Source organism: Pseudophryne corroboree, chromosome 7, assembly GCF_028390025.1.
Source record: "Pseudophryne corroboree isolate aPseCor3 chromosome 7, aPseCor3.hap2, whole genome shotgun sequence".
Lineage (NCBI taxonomy): Eukaryota > Metazoa > Chordata > Amphibia > Anura > Myobatrachidae > Pseudophryne > Pseudophryne corroboree.
The window spans coordinates 346,854,115-346,871,365 of record NC_086450.1 but is presented as its reverse complement, the minus strand read 5'-3'; the positions used below and the strand labels follow the sequence as shown (position 1 = coordinate 346,871,365).

Here is a 17,251-nt window from a genome sequence, read left to right as displayed (position 1 = left end):
TCCGGGAGAAACACCTTCTTCTGGACTGTGTCCAGAATCATCCCTAGGCACAGCAGACGTGTCGTCGGATCAGCTGCGATTTTGGAATATTTAGAATCCACCCGTGCTGTTGTAGCAGTATCCGAGATAGTGCTACTCCGTGGACTATGCCCTTATCAGGAGATCATCCAAGTAAGGGATACTTAAGACGCCTTTTCTTCGAAGAAGAATCATCATTTCGGCCATTACCTTGGTAAAGACCCGGGGTGCCGTGGACAATCCAAACGGCAGCGTCTGAAACTGATAGTGACAGTTCTGCACCACGAACCTGAGGTACCCTTAGTGAGAAGGGCAAATTTGGGACATAGAGGTAAGCATCCCTGATGTCCCGGGACACTATATAGTCCTCTTCTTCCTGGTTCGTTATCACTGCTCTGAGTGACTCCATCTTGATTTGAACCTTTGTAAGTGGTCAAAAAATTTTTTAGAATAAGTCTCACCTAGCCTTCTGGCTTCAGTACCACAATATAGTGTGGAATAATACCCCTTTTCTTGTAGTGGGAGGGGTAATTTAGTTATCACCTGCTGGGAACACAGCTTGTGAATTTTTTTCCATACTGCCTCCTTGTCGGAGGGAGACCTTGGTAAAGCAGACTTCAGGAGCCTGCGAAGGGGAAACGTCTCGACCTTCCAATCTGTACCCCTGGGATACTACTTGTAGGATCCAGGGGTCCTGTACGGTCTCAGCGCCATGCTGAGAACTTGTCAGAAGCGGTGGAACGCTTCTGTTCCTGGGAATGGGCTGCCTGCTGCAGTCTTCTTCCCTTTCCTCTATCCCTGGGCAGATATGATCTTATAGGGACGAGAGGACTGAGGCTGAAAAGACGGTGTCTTTTTCTGCAGAGATGTGACTTAGGGTAAAAAACGGTGGATTTTCCAGCAGTTGCCGTGGCCACCAGGTCCGATGGACCGACCCCAAATAACTCCTCTTCCTTTATACGGCAATACACCTTTGTGCCGTTTGGAATCTGCATCACCTGACCACTGTCGTGTCCATAACATCTTTTGGCAGTTATGGACATCGCATTTACTCATGATGCCAGAGTGCAAATATCCCTCTGTGCATCTCGCATATATAGAAATGCATCCTTTAAATGCTCTATAGTCAATAAAATACTGTCCCTGTCAAGGGTATCAATATTTTTAGTCAGGGAATCCGACCAAGCCACCCCAGCTCTGCACATCCAGGCTGAGGCGATCGCTGGTCGCAGTATAACACCAGTATGTGTGTATATACTTTTTATGATATTTTTCCAGCCTACTGTCAGCTGGTCCTTGAGGACGGCCCTATCTATAGACGGTACCGCCACTTGTTTTGATAAGCGTGTGAGCGCCTTATCCACCTTAAGGGGTGTTTCCCAACGCGCCCTAACTTCTGGCGGGAAAGGGTATACCGCCCATAATTTTCTATCGGGGGGAACCCACGCATCATCACACACTTTATTTAATTTATCTGATTCAGGAAAAACTATGGTAGTTTTTTCACATCCCACATAATACCCTCTTTTGTGGTACTTGTAGTATCAGAAATATGTAACACCTCCTTCATTGCCTTTAACGTGTGGCCCTAATAAGGAATACGTTTGTTTATTCACCGTCGACACTGGATTCAGTGTCCCTGTCTGTGTCGACCGACTAAAGTAAACGGGCGTTTTAAAACCCCTGACGGTGTTTTTGAGACGTCTGGACCGGTACTAATTGTTTGTCGGCCGTCTCATGTCGTCAACCGACCTTGCAGCGTGTTGACATTATCACGTAATTTCCTAAATAAGCCATCCATTCCGGTGTCGACTCCCTAGAGAGTGACATCACCATTACAGGCAATTGCTCCGCCTCCTCACCAACATCGTCCTCCTACATGTCGACACACACGTACCGACACACAGCACACACACAGGGAATGCTCTGATAGAGGACAGGACCCACTAGCCCTTTGGAGAGACAGAGGGAGAGTTTGCCAGCACACACCAAAAACGCTATAATTATATAGGGACAACCTTATATAAGTGTTTTCCCTTATAGCATCTTAATATATATAAGCATATCGCCAAATTAGTGCCCCCCCTCTCTGTTTTAACCCTGTTTCTGTAGTGCAGTGCAGGGGAGAGCCTGGGAGCCTTCCCTCCAGCCTTTCTGTGAGGGAAAATGGCGCTGTGTGCTGAGGAGATAGGCCCCGCCCCTTTTTCGGCGGCCTCGTCTCCCGCTCTTAACGGATTCTGGCAGGGGTTAAATATCTCCATATAGCCTCCGGAGGCTATATGTGAGGTATTTTTAGCCAAAATAGGTATTCATTTGCCTCCCAGGGCGCCCCCCTCCCAGCGCCCTGCACCCTCAGTGACTGCCGTGTGAAGTGTGCTGAGAGGAAAATGGCGCACAGCTGCAGTGCTGTGCGCTACCTTTAGAAGACTGAGGAGTCTTCTGCCGCCGATTCTGGACCTCTTCTTACTTCAGCATCTGCAAGGGGGCCGGCGGCAAGGCTCCGGTGACCATCCAGGCTGTACCTGTGATCGTCCCTCTGGAGCTGATGTCCAGTAGCCAGGAAGCCAATCCATCCTGCACGCAGGTGAGTTCACTTCTTCTCCCCTCTGTCCCTCGTTGCAGTGATCCTGTTGCCAGCAGGACTCACTGTAAAGTAAAAAACCTAAGCTAAACTTTCTCTAAGCAGCTCTTTAGGAGAGCCACCTAGAATTGCACCCTTCTCGGCCGGGCACAAAAATCTAACTGGCTTGGAGGAGGGTCATAGGGGGAGGAGCCAGTGCACACCACCTGATCGGAAAGCTTTACTTTTGTGCCCCGTCTCCTGCGGAGCCGCTATTCCCCATGGTCCTTTCAGGAACCCCAGCATCCACTAGGACGATAGAGAAAACATTTTTCATTGCCTCAATCATGTAACGTGTGGCCCTACTGGAAGTCACATTTGTCTCTTCACCGTCGACACTGGAGTCAGTATCCGTGTCGGCGTCTATATCTGCCATCTGAGGTAACGGGCGCTTTAGAGCCCCTGACGGCCTATGAGACGTCTGGACAGGCACAAGCTGAGTAGCCGGCTGTCTCATGTCAACCACTGTCTTTTATACAGAGCTGACACTGTCACGTAATTCCTTCCAACAGTTCATCCACTCAGGTGTCGACCCCCTAGGGGGTGACATCACTATTACAGGCAATCTGCTCCGTCTCCACATCATTTTTCTCCTCATACATGTCGACACAAACGTACCGACATACAGCACACACACAGGGAATGCTCTGATAGAGGACAGGACCCCACTAGCCCTTTGGGGAGACAGAGGGAGAGAGTTTGCCAGCACACACCAAAGCGCTAGATAGATAGAGAGATATATATATATATATATATATATATATATATATATATATATATATATATACATACATACATACATACATACATACATACATACACACAGGGATAACCTTATATAAGTGTTTTTCCCCTTATAGCTGCTGTATTGTTAATACTGCGCCTAATTAGTGCCCCCCTCTCTTTTTTAACCCTTTCTGTAGTGTAGTGACTGCAGGGGAGAGCCAGGGGAGCTTCCCTCCAACGGAGCTGTGAGGGAAAATGGCGCCAGTGTGCTGAGGAGATAGGCTCCGCCCCTTTTTCGCGGACTTTTCTCCTGCTTTTTTATGGATTCTGGCAGGGGTTAAAATTCATCCATATAGCCCTGGGGGCTATATGTGATGTATTTTCGCCAGCCAAGGTGTTTTTATTGCTGCTCAGGGCGCCCCCCCCTAGCGCCCTGCACCCTCAGTGACCGAAGTGTGAAGTGTGCTGAGGAGCAATGGCGCACAGCTGCAGTGCTGTGCGCTACCTTGGTGAAGACAGGATGTCTTCTGCCGACGATTTTCCGGACCTCTTCTGTCTTCTGGCTCTGTAAAGGGGGCCGGCGGCGCGGCTCTGGGACCCATCCATGGCTGGGCCTGTGATCGTCCCTCTGGAGCTAATGTCCAGTAGCCTAAGAAGCCCAATCCACTCTGCACGCAGGTGAGTTCGCTTCTTCTCCCCTTAGTCCCTCGATGCAGTGAGCCTGTTGCCAGCAGGTCTCACTGAAAATAAAAAACCTAAACTAAAACTTTCACTAAGAAGCTCAGGAGAGCCCCTAGTGTGCACCCTTCTCGTTCGGGCACAAAGATCTAACTGAGGCTTGGAGGAGGGTCATAGGGGGAGGAGCCAGTGCACACCAGATAGTCCTAAAGCTTTCTTTAGATGTGCCCAGTCTCCTGCGGAGCCGCTATTCCCCATGGTCCTTACGGAGTCCCCAGCATCCACTTAGGACGTTAGAGAAACAAAGGTGTTGGATTTTAGAAATGCTGACTTTGCAAAAATGGGGAGATGCTGAAGTGATTCATTGGCGGACTGGAGGAACTTGGAAGGAGTGCAGGAGAGGTGGGAAAAACTGAAAAGTGCAATACTAAGTGCAACAGTCCTTTGTATCAAAAGGGTTAGGAAAAGCACCAGGAAAAAGGAAGCCAGTGTGGTTCACAAAAGTAGTATCAACTAGTGTGAAAGCAAACAAGATGGCTTTTAGGAAATACAAACAGACCTCAAAATAATAAAGACAAAGAGGTGTATCTTGACAGACGGAAGGATGCTAAGAAAGTGATCAGACGTGCAAAGGCAGAAGCGGAGGAGAAAATGGCCCAGTCAGTAGATAAAGGGGGCAAATTTTTTTTTAAGTATATAAGTGAAAGGAGAAAATCAAATGGAGGAATAATAAGACTTAACACAGAGAGTGAGCATTTGGTGGAGGGAGACAAGGCAATAGCAGATCACCTAAATCATTATTTTTGCTTAGTATTTACTACAGAAGAAGGGATGGGGCCCCAGTTAAGTTGCAAGGACAGTCATAAAAATAAGGTAGATGAAAGTACATTTACAGAGGAGAAGGTCCTAACAGAACTATCAAAACTAAAAGTGGATAAATCAATAGGGCCAGATGGGATCCACCCAAGGATACTCAAAGAGCTAAAAGATGTGCTGGTTACACCTTTAACAGAATTGTTTAACCAGTCACTAAATACAGGTGCCATTCCAGAGGACTGGAAAAGAGCAAATGTAGTTACACTGCACAAAAGTGGAAGCAAGGAAGAAGCAAGTAACTACAGACCAGTACACCTTACATCAGTAGTAGGGAAAGTAATGGAAAAATTATTAAAACAAAGAGTTGTGGAATATCTTAAATCAAACAACTTACAGGTTTTAAAACAATATGGATTTACTGGTGGGAGATCATGCCAAACAAATCTTAGTTTTTTGACTCTGTGACGAAAATAATAGATCATGGGGGAGCTGTAGATGTAGCATATCTAGACTTTAGTAAGGCATTTGACACTGTCCCACATCGCAGACTGCTAAATAAACTTGAAAGCATGGGGGTGGATTATAAAACAGTTAAATGGATAAGAACCTGGTTGCAGGATAGGAAACAGACAGTTGTAGTAAATGGAGTGCAATCTATGGAGGGAAATGTTACCAGTGGAGTACCCCAGGGATCTGTACTTGGTCCAGTTCTCTTTAATATCTTTGTTGGGGACATTGCTAATGGTATTGAAGGGAAAGTATGCCTTTTTGCAGATGATACAAAGATATGCAACAGGGTAGACACACCGGGAGGGGTAAAACAAATGATTAATGACCTAGGTAGGCTTGAGAAATGGTCAAAAACGTGGCAACTACAGTTTAATGCTAAAAAATGCAAAATCATGCACTTGGGTCCCAAAAACCCAAAGGCTAAATATAGTATCAAGGGTACTATAATGGAAACTACTGAGGAGGAATGGGATTTAGGAGTCACTATTTCAAGTGACTTGAAGGCAGGAAAGCAATGCAGCAAAGCAATGAGAAAGGCAAGTCAGATGCTTGGTTGCATAGGGAGAGGAATCAGTAGCAGGAAAAGAAGTGATAATGCCACTGTATAGGTCATTGGTACGCCCCATCTGGAATACTGTGTCCAGTTCTGGATACCATATCTCCAGAAGGATATAAATACATTAGAGTGTAGAAAGAAGGGCAACTAAAATGGTGCATGGCCTACATCACAAAACTTACCCGGAAAGGCTAAAAAGATCTTAACATGTATAGTTTGGAGGAGGGAAGGGAAAGGGGGGACATGATAGAAACTTTCAAATACATCAAGGGTCTTAAAGTTCAGGAGGGAAGCATTCTTCAAAGGAAGAGAAGTATTAGAACTCGAGGACATACACTGAGACTGGGGGGGGGAGGTTCAGGGGAAATTTAAGGAATAATTACTTCACAGAAAGGGTAGTGGATAAGTGGAATAGCCTCCCATCAGAGGTGGTAGAAGCTAAGACTGTAGAGCAATTTAAACATGCTTGGGATAGGCATACGAATATCCTTACAAAGAATTAAAGTTAAGGTTCAAACAGGGTTGAGCTTGCCTAAAGAATAAAAAAAAGGGGCAGACTAGATGGGCCAAGTGGTTCTTATCTGCCATCAAATTCTATGGTTTCTATGTATGTTTGGGTTGTTGTCATGAGGCAGAATAAATTTGGAGCCAATTAGATGCCTCCCTGATAGTACTGCATGATGGCTAAGTACCTGCATGTATTTCTCAGCATTGAAGCACAAAGAGGGCAAAGGGTGATCAACCAAATATTGATTTAAATTAAGATTTCTCTTTTGTTCATTCACTTTGCATTTTGCTAATAGATAAAACATTTCCGTTTTTGAAAGCATTCCTACTTTGCAGCATTTTTTGCCCACACCTGCCTAACATTTTTGCACAGTATTGTATATAATTTGTGATACAAGCACTGTTAAAGGTTGTACATGGGAGATATATTTGTCCCAGATTTCTGACCTATATTTTTTAAAATCTCAGGAAAATGTGTGATTACAAAACAGATGATTTGTTAAAACATTTGGGCTTTAATAAAAATAAGATTTTACTTACCGGTAAATCTATTTCTCGTAGTCCGTAGAGGATGCTGGGGACTCCGTAAGGACCATGGGGATAGACGGGCTCCGCAGGAGACATGGGCACTTTAAGAAAGAATTTAGTTCCTGGTGTGCACTGGCTCCTCCCTCTATGCCCCTCCTCCAGACCTCAGTTAGAGAAACTGTGCCCAGAGGAGATGGACAGTACGAGGAAAGGATTTTGTTAATCCAAGGGCAAGATTCATACCAGCCACACCAATCACACCGTATAACTTGTGATAACTACCCAGTTAACAGTATGAAAACAACATATCATCAGTTCAAGACCGATGCAACTACAACGTAACCCTTATTGAAGCAATAACTATATACAAGTATTGAAGAAGAAGTCCGCACTTGGGACGGGCACCCAGCATCCTCTACGGACTACGAGAAATAGATTTACCAGTAAGTAAAATCTTATTTTCTCCAACGTCCTAGAGGATGCTGGGGACTCCGTAAGGACCATGGGGATTATACCAAAGCTCCCAAACGGGCAGGAGAGTGCGGATGACTCTGCAGCACCGATTGAGCAAACAAGAGGTCCTCCTCAGCCAGGGTATCAAACTTGTAGAACTTAGCAAAAGTGTTTGAACCTGACCAAGTAGCAGCTCGGCACAACTGTAATGCCGAGACCCCTCGGGCAGCCGCCCAAGAAAAGCCCACCTTCCTAGTGGAATGGGCCCTAACCGATTTAGGCAACGGCAATCCAGCCGTAGAATGAGCCTGCAGAATCGTGTTACAAATCCAGCGAGCAATAGTCTGCTTTGAAGCAGGAGCGCCAAGCTTGTTGGCAGCATACAGGACAAACAGTGATTCTGTTTTTCTGACTCTAGCCGTTCTGGCTACGTAAATTTTCAAAGCCCTGACCACCTCCAGAGACTTGGAGTCCTCCAAGTCACACGTAGCCACAGGCACCACAATAGGCTGGTTCATATGAAAGGATGTTACCACCTTAGGCAGGAATTGAGGAAGTGTCCTCAACTCCGCTCTATCGACATGGAAAACCAGATAGGGGCTTTTATGAAACAAAGCCGCAATTCCGAAACTTGCCTAGCCGAAGCCAAGGCTAATAACATAACCACCTTCCAAGTGAGATATTTTAACTCTACCGTTTTAGGTGGTTCAAACCAGTGTGACTTAAGGAAACTTAGCACCACGTTAAGGTCCCAGGGCTCCACCAGAGGTACAAAAGGAGGCTGAAAATACAGCACTCCCTTCACAAAAAAGTCTGAACTGCTGGGAGAGAAGCCAATTCTTTTTGAAAGAAAATGGATAGGGCCGAAATCTGAACCTTAATGGAGCCTAAGTTTTAGGCCCAAATTCACTCCAGTTTGTAGGAAGTGAAGGAAACGGCCCAGATGGAATGCCTTTTTCCGCTAGGATCCGGCGTTCAACCGCCATGCCGTCAAACGCAGCCGCGGTAAGTCTTGGAACAGACATGGGCCCTGTTGCAACAGGTCCTGCCTTAGAGGAAGAGGCCACGGATCTTCTGTAAGCATTTCCTGCAGATCCGGATACCAGATCCTTCGTGGCCAAACTGGAACAATGAGGATTGTTCTCACTCCTCCTTTTTCTTATTATTCTCAGCCCTTGGGTATGAGAGGAAGAGGAGGAAATTCATAAACTGACTGGAACACCCACTGTGTCACTAGTGCGTCTACCGCTACTGCCTGAGGGTCTCTTGACCAGGCGCAATAACTCTGCAGCTTTTTGTTGAGGCGGGACGCCATCATGTCTATCTGTGGCAGTCCCCACCGAACTGCAATCTGTGCGAAGACTTCCTGATGAAGTCCCCACTCTCCAGGACGTATGTCTGGTGAGGAAGTCCGCTTCCCAGTTGTTTACTTCCGGAATGAATACTGTTGACAGTGCTCCTACATGATTCTCCGCCCAGCGAAGAATTCTGGTGGCTTCCGCCATCGCCACTCTGCTCCTTGTGCCGCCATGGCGGTTTACATGAGCTACTGCAGTGACGTTGTCTGACTGGATCAGAACCGGTTGGTCGCGAAGAAAGGTCTCCGCTTGACGTAGGGCGTTGTATATGGCCCTTAGTTCCAATATGTGGATGTGAAGACAAGTCTCTTGATTTGACCAAAAGACCTTGGAATTTTCTTCCCTGTGTGACTGCTCCCCAGCCTCGGAGGCTCGCGTCCGTGGTCACCAGAATCCAGTCCCGAATCCGAATCTGCGGCCCTCTATAAGGTGAGCACTCTGCAGCCACCACAGGAGAGATGCCCTGGGGGATAGGGTGATCAACTGATGAATCTGTAGATGTGATCCGGACCACTTGTCCAGTAGGTCCCATTTGAAGTCCTCGCATGGAACCTGCCTAAGGGAATGTTTTTCCCAGGACTCGAGTGCAGTGATGCACTGACACCTGTCTTGGTTTCAATAGGTCCCTGACTAGAGTCATGAGTTCCTGGGCCTTCTCTATCTGAAGGTAAACCCATTTCTGGTCTGTATCCAGAATCAAACCCAAGAAGGGCAGACGAGTTATAGGAACCAACTGTGACCTCGGGAAACTGAGAATCCAGCCGTGTTGCTGTGACACCTTCAGCGAAAGTGACACGCTGTTGAACAACTGCTCTTATGATCTCGCCCTTATTAGGAGATCGTCCAAGTATGGGATAACCGACTCCTTGCTTGCATAGGAGCACCATTATTTCCACCAATTACCCTGAAATTGGTAATGACAATCCTGTACCGCAAGTTTCAGGTACGCCTGATGGGGTGGATAAATGGGAACATGAAGGTATGCAGCCTTTATGTCTAGATACACCCTCAAATCCCCCCCTTCCAGGCTGGCGATGATCGCTCTGGGCGATTCCACTTTAAATTTGAACCTTTTCCCGTATAGGTTCAGAGATTTTAATTTTGAAATAGGTCTGACCGAACCGTACGGTTTCAGGACTACAGCCAAGGTTGAGTCATATCGCCTTCCTTGTTGCAGGAGGGGAACCTTGAGCACCACCTGTTGGAGATACAATGTGTGAATTGTATTTAATATTATCTCCCTTTCTGGGGGAGAAGCCGGTAGGTCCGATAAGAAAAAAACGGCGAGGAGGCACCTTTCGAATTCCAGCTTGTAACCCAGAGAAACAATTTTTATTGCCCCGGGATCCACCTGTGAGTGAACTCTGATGTGGCTGAAGAGTTGAAGACGTGATCCCACTGGGACGGACTCCCTTAGCGGAGCTCCAGCGTCATGCGGTGGATGTAGTAGAGGCCGGGGAGGACTTCTGTTCCTGGGAACTAGCTGTGCCCTGTGCCCTACCTCTGGTAAGAAAGGATGCTCCTCGTACTTTGTTATTCTGCGACCCAAAGGACTGCATTTGATAATGTCGTTCTTTCTTAGGCTGTGAGGAAATATAAGGCAAAAGATCAGAATTACCAGCTATAGCTGTGGAGACCAGGTCCGAGAGCCCTTCTCCACACAATTCCTCAGCCTTGTAAGGTAAACCTTCCATATGCCTCTTTTAGTCGGCATCACCTGTCCATTGCATGTTCCACAGGACACGTCTAGCAGAAATCGACATAGCGTTGACTCTAGACACACACACACACACACACACACACACTAGGGTCAATAACATGGTATCCTTATCTAGGGTGTCAATCTCCGCTGATAAGGTATCTGTCCACGCTGCTACAGCGCTATAAACCCATGCCGACACAATCGCCGGTCTGGAGTAGTGTACCAGAATGTGTGTAAATGGACTTCAAAGTACTTTTACTGCATGCTATCTGCAGGATCCCTGAGGATAGCTGTTAAGTCAGCGCTACCTTTTGGATAAACGTGACAAAGCTTTGTCCACCCTAGGGGAAGATTCCCATCGTATCCTGGCCCTATTAGGGAAAGGATACTTCCTGAGAATTCTTTGTGGGAATCTGCAGTTTGTCTGGAGATTCCCGCTCTTTCTTCATGAGAGGAGGGAAATTTACCTCAGCTTTCTTCCCCTTAAACATGTGTACCCTCGTGTCAGGGACAGATGAGTCATCAGTGATATGCAAAACATCTTTTATTACAATAATCATATATTGAATACTTTTCTGCCAGTTTTGGCTGTAACTTTGCATTATCGTAGTCGACACTGGAGTCAGACTCCGTGTCGATATCAGTGTCCATTATTTTGGATAGTGAGCGTTGTGAGACTCTGAAGGTCTCTGCGACATAGGGACAGACATGTGTAGATTCACTGTCTGTTCTCAATCTTTTGTGCAATAAATTTACCTTAGCACTTAATTTCACATATCCAATCAGGTGTCGGCGTTGTCGACGGAGACACCACTCTCACACACACATTTGATCCATCTCCTCCTTAGGAGAGCCTTTTACCTCAGACATGTCGACACACACGTACCGACACACCACACACTCAGGGAATGCTCATCTGAAGATAATTACCCCACAAGGCCCTTTGGAGAGACAAAGAGAGAGTATGCCAGCACACACCCCAGCGCTATATGACCCAAGAAAAAACACAGCAATTTAATGTTTTTCCCAGTAGCGCTGTTATTATCTGCGCCGAATTATGTGCCCCCCCCCCCCCCCCCCCCTCCTCCCTCCTCTTCTTTAAAACCCTCTCTTCTACAGTGGTAAAAGCAGGGGAGATTCCGGGGAGCTTCCTCTCAGCAGTGCTGTGGAGAAAAACATGGCGCTGGTGAGTGCTGAGGGAGAAGCCCCGCCCCGACGGCAGGCTTCTGTCCCGCTAAAAGTGTAAAATTGGCGGGGGCTCCTGCATATATACAGTGTCCAGCTGTATATATGCTCCTTTTGCCAAATAAGAGGTTTATATTGCTGCCCAGGGCGCCCTTACAGTGACCGGAGTATGTGAGGTGTGTGGGAGCAATGGCGCACAGCTGCAGTGCTGTGCGTTACCTCAGTGAGGATCATGAAGTCATGAAGTCATGAAGTCTTCTGCCGCCTGTGAAGTCTTCTTTTCTTCTCATACTCACCCGGCTTCTATCTTCCGGCTCTGCGAGGGGGACGGCGGCGCGGCTCTGGGACGGACGGAGAGGGTGAGATCCTGCGTACCAATCCCTCTGGAGCTAATGGTGTCCAGTAGCCTAAGAAGTAGGACCTAGCTTCAGAGAGTAGGGCTGCTTCTCTCCCCTCAGTCCCTCGATGCAGGGAGTCTGTTGCCAGCAGAGCTCCCTGAAAATAAAAAAAACCTAACAAAATACTTTCTATCAGTAAACTCAGGAGAGCTCACTGAAAAGCACCCAGCTCCTCTGGGCACAGTATCAAACTGAGGTCTGGAGGAGGGGCATAGAGGGAGGAGCCAGTGCACACCAGGAACTAAATTCTTTCTTAAAGTGCCCATGTCTCCTGCGGAGCCCGTCAATCCCCATGGTCCTTACGGAGTCCCCAGCATCCTCTAGGACATTAGAGAAAGCTGGTTAAAGGTTCCTAGGGTTATGGATTGAGTGAGGGTGAGCTCCATCCATTAGGGCCATTTCAGGTCTTCAGCCAGAGAACTGGCTAATTAGTGCTTGTACCTGCGAACACTACTAAAGGTGTGTCATACTTTTACTCAGTGTCTCATTACCTGGGGCAACAGGCAGCAGCCCTGATGAGAGACACCATGATTACTGGCTCAGAGTTTTGTGCTTTGTGCTTATGTTTTGTGGTAGGGACATTAGCTCCTACCACTCAGAGGGAACCATCCTGTTTAGTTAGAAGCCTACACGGGCTAGGATTTATTTTTAGCCCCCACACACACACACACTAAACACGTATCACCTACACAAAGATTTAAAAAAAAAAAAAAAAAAAAAAAGTGTAGCAGTTGGTCACTCCACTCAGCAGGCACCTCAGTTTAGGGGGCCACAGAAGTCCATAGTATATAGTGCAATTAGCCAAAGATATCCACAACAGTCAGGCATAGCTTTACCCTATATCAAGCCTTGATAAAGGGTGAAATGATGTCCAAGATGTTGCAGATAGCTTTTGCCGATATGCACATATACTCTTCAGCGTTACGTTATATACCTTTATTTTTGAGCACAGTGTTTACAGATGGTAGCGAGCCTCAGGGCTATATATGTCCCTGTTATGCTATTAGAGACTCCAGCACAACAGATTAAAGGTGATGAAGGACCTTAAGTAATCCCATCTCCCATAGCTGAAGGCAGGGAAGCAAACCTAGTAATTATTATTCTCTATGGAGATGTTGGTGCAGTGGACGTCATCGCCTTGGAAAGGTTAAAAGCAGAGCTAGGATGGGGGAATTTAGAACACATTCTATAGGTCACTGTTACTGTGTAGTCAACCACTCTAGAAAAACCACCAGACCCTCTGCATTACTTTCCATAGCAGAAAAAGATTAAACATTAAATTAGTGCGCTCCCCGAATCTCCAGAGTGCAGGAGAACACACACCCATACCTGCAATTGTTGCTGTGCGGGGCAAGCCTCTCATACATTTGCTTCAGCTGTTTCCAGTGTAAAACTGACAATTTTCTTAATACCCTAAATGGAACATAATCAGACTCCTGTGTTACCTGAACAGTATCCAGAATCTCCTGTACACGATTTAGTAAGGATCTCTTCTTGTTGTTCTGTCGCTGGTCATTAAATTCAATGGCTTTCTGTCGATATTGCTGCATTTCTTGACTCTTTTCCACAGTGAGCTACAAAGAGAATTAAAATACTTGAATCAAATAATTTGGGGTTGTGACCAAAAACAGTTTTCACTAATACGGGCTCTAGAAGAAACGCTAAAGCCTACAGTGTATTGCACATAGCATCAATACTAAAGCCAGGTTTGACAGTGCGACACCACAATGTAGTGTTCTGCTATAAAGGGAGAGATAATTAAATGGAACAATTAAGCATAAACTGACATCTTTGTTCATGCAGATTACTACAATACAAAAATTTACAATTTCTACACATTTACATTTTTTTTTTTTTTTTAAATCACTTTAAGCAATAGGCAGAATAAACTAGCGGAAATACTGTTTGCTAGACTAAACTAGGTTAGAAACACTCAATTCACTAGTGACATCACCATTTGTGCATTAGAATATAATCTACAGCACCTAAAAACAGCATTTGTTTTATGCTACCACTGTTGCGGCAACCAATGCCTGTTCTTTAGATAGCACAGATTTACCGTAGAAAATTACATGGAAGGTTCAAGCCATTTTTAAAATCTACACAAATTAATCACAATATATCTGGCATCATAAAGCTTTGAGGAGTTGTCTCAGTACGGATGGTGTAATGGTTAGCATTACTGCCTCACAGCACTGAGGTCATGGGTTCAATTCCCACCATGACCCTAACTGTGTGGAGTTTGTATATTCTCCCCATACTTGTGTGGGTTTCCTCCGGATACTCCCGTTTCCTCCCACAATCCAAAAATATACTGGTAGGTTAATGGTCTCCCAACAAAATTAACCCTAGTGTGAACGTGTGTGTGTGTACATGTGGTAGGGAATATAGCTCCACTGGGGCAGGGACGGATGTGAATGGGAAAATATTCTCTGTAAAGCGCTGCGGAATATGTGTGCGCTATATAAATAAAATGCAGAAGAGACTGTATAACGTATTAGCTGATACATCCCCCTAGTCTGCCCCGATCACTTGCCTTTTATAAAGTCCAAAGGAGAGATTCATCTGTGAGATCTGCGGTTGTTGCATTATAATTGGAATATTAGAAGTGAACACACAGCAAACAAACAGAGCAGACAAAAAAAATAAGATTTTACTTACCGATAATTCTATTTCTCGTAGTCCGTAGTGGATGCTGGGACTCCGTCAGGACCATGGGGATTAGCGGCTCCGCAGGAGACAGGGCACAAAAATAAAGCTTTAGGATCAGGTGGTGTGCACTGGCTCCTCCCCCTATGACCCTCCTCCAAGCCTCAGTTAGGATACTGTGCCCGGACGAGCGTACACAATAAGGAAGGATTTTGAATCCCGGGTAAGACTCATACCAGCCACACCAATCACACCGTACAACTTGTGATCTGAACCCAGTTAACAGTATGACAAACGTAGGAGCCTCTGAACAGACGGCTCACAACAATAACCCGATTTTTTTGTAACAATAACTATGTACAAGTATTGCAGACAATCTGCACTTGGGATGGGCGCCCAGCATCCACTACGGACTACGAGAAATAGATTTATCGGTAAGTAAAATCTTATTTTCTCTGACGTCCTAGTGGATGCTGGGACTCCGTCAGGACCATGGGGATTATACCAAAGCTCCCAAACGGGCGGGAGAGTGCGGATGACTCTGCAGCACCGAATGAGAGAACTCCAGGTCCTCTTTAGCCAGGGTATCAAATTTGTAGAATTTTACAAACGTGTTCTCCCCCGACCACGTAGCTGCTCAGCAGAGTTGTAATGCCGAGACCCCTCGGGCAGCCGCCCAAGATGAGCCCACCTTCCTTGTGGAATGGGCCTTGACAGATTTAGGCTGTGGCAGGCCTACCACAGAATGTGCAAGTTGAATTGTGCTACAAATCCAACGAGCAATCGTCTGCTTAGAAGCAGGAGCACCCAAGCTTGTTGGGTGCATACAGTATAAACCGTGAATCAGATTTTCTGACTCCAGCCGTCCTTGAAATATATATTTTCAATGCCCGGACAACGTCCAGCAACTTGGAATCCTCCAAATCGCTAGTAGCCGCAGGCACCACAATAGGCTGGTTCAGGTGAAACGCTGACACCACCTTAGGCAGAAACTGAGGACGCGTCCGCAGTTCTGCCCTGTCCGAATGGAAAATCAGATATGGGCTTTTATACGATAAAGCCGCCAATTCTGATACTCTCCTGGCTGAAGCCAGGGCCAGTAGCATGGTTACTTTCCACGTAAGATATTTCAAATCCACCGATTTGAGTGGCTCAAACCAATGGGATTTGAGAAAATCCAAAACTACATTAAGGTCCCACGGAGCCACTGGGGGCACAACCGGGGGCTGTATATGTAGTACTCCTTTTACAAAAGTCTGGACTTCAGGAACTGAAGCCAATTCTTTCTGGAAGAAAATCGACAGGGCCGAAATTTGAACCTTAATGGACCCCAATTTGAGGCCCATAGACAATCCTGTTTGCAGGAAATGTAGGAATCGACCCAGTTGAAATTCCTCCGTGGGGGCCTTCCTGGCCTCACACCACGCAACATATTTTCTCCAAATGCGGTGATAATGTTGTGCAGTCACCTCCTTCCTGGCTTTTACCAGTGTAGGAATGACCTCTTCCGGAATGCCTTTTTCCCTTAGAATTCGGCGTTCAACCGCCATGCCGTCAAACGCAGCCGCGGTAAGTCTTGGAATAGACACGGTCCCTGCTGAAGCAGGTCCCGTCTTAGAGGTAGAGGCCACGGATCTTCCGTGAGCATCTCCTGAAGTTCCGGGTACCAAGTTCTTCTTGGCCAATCCGGAGCCACGAGTACTTTTGGTATGAGAGGCAGAGGAGGAAACACATACACTGACTGGAACACCCACGGTGTTACCAGAGCGTCCACAGCTATTGCCTGAGGGTCTCTTGACCTGGCGCAATACCTGTCCAGTTTTTTGTTGAGGCGAGACGCCATCATATCCACCTTTGGTTTTTCCCAACGGTTCACAATTATGTGGAAGACTTCTGGATGAAGTCCCCACTCTCCCGGGTGTAGATCGTGTCTGCTGAGGAAGTCTGCTTCCCAGTTGTCCACTCCCGGAATGAACACTGCTGACAGTGCTATCACATGATCTTCCGCCCAGCGAAGAATCCTTGCAGCTTCTGCCATTGCTCTCCTACTTCTTGTGCCGCCCTGTCTGTTTACGTGGGCGACTGCCGTGATGTTGTCCGACTGGATCAACACCGGCTGACCCTGAAGCAGGGGTTTTGCCAGGCTTAGAGCATTGTAAATCGCTCTTAGCTCCAGTATATTTATGTGAAGAGACATCTCCAGGCTTGACCATACTCCCTGGAAGTTTCTTCCCTGTGTGACCGCTCCCCAGCCTCTCAGACTGGCATCCGTGGTCACCAGGACCCAGTCCTGTATGCCGAATCTGCGGCCCTCTAACAGATGAGCACTCTGCAACCACCACCTTGTCCGTGGCGATAAGGTTATCCGCTGATGCATCTGCAGATGCGATCCGGACCATTTGTCCAGCAGATCCCACTGAAAAGTTCGTGCGTGGAATCTGCCGAATGGAAATCGCTTCGTAAGAAGCCACCATCTTTCCCAGGACTCTTGTGCATTGATGCAGACACTTTTCCTGGTTTTAGGAGGTTCCTGACAAGTTCGGATAA

General features: G+C 46.6%; 1 protein-coding gene across 5 annotated transcripts in view; it reads right to left on the bottom strand.

The window, feature by feature from the left end:
- CCP110 (centriolar coiled-coil protein 110) overlaps nt 1-17,251 on the bottom strand; it is a 113,222-nt gene that overhangs the window by 78,040 nt on the left and 17,931 nt on the right. For all 5 annotated transcript variants that reach the window (XM_063934409.1, XM_063934410.1, XM_063934411.1 and 2 more), the window contains one exon: nt 13,501-13,629. In XM_063934409.1, the coding sequence (XP_063790479.1) occupies nt 13,501-13,629 (129 nt within the window). The remainder of the gene's footprint in view (nt 1-13,500; nt 13,630-17,251) is intronic.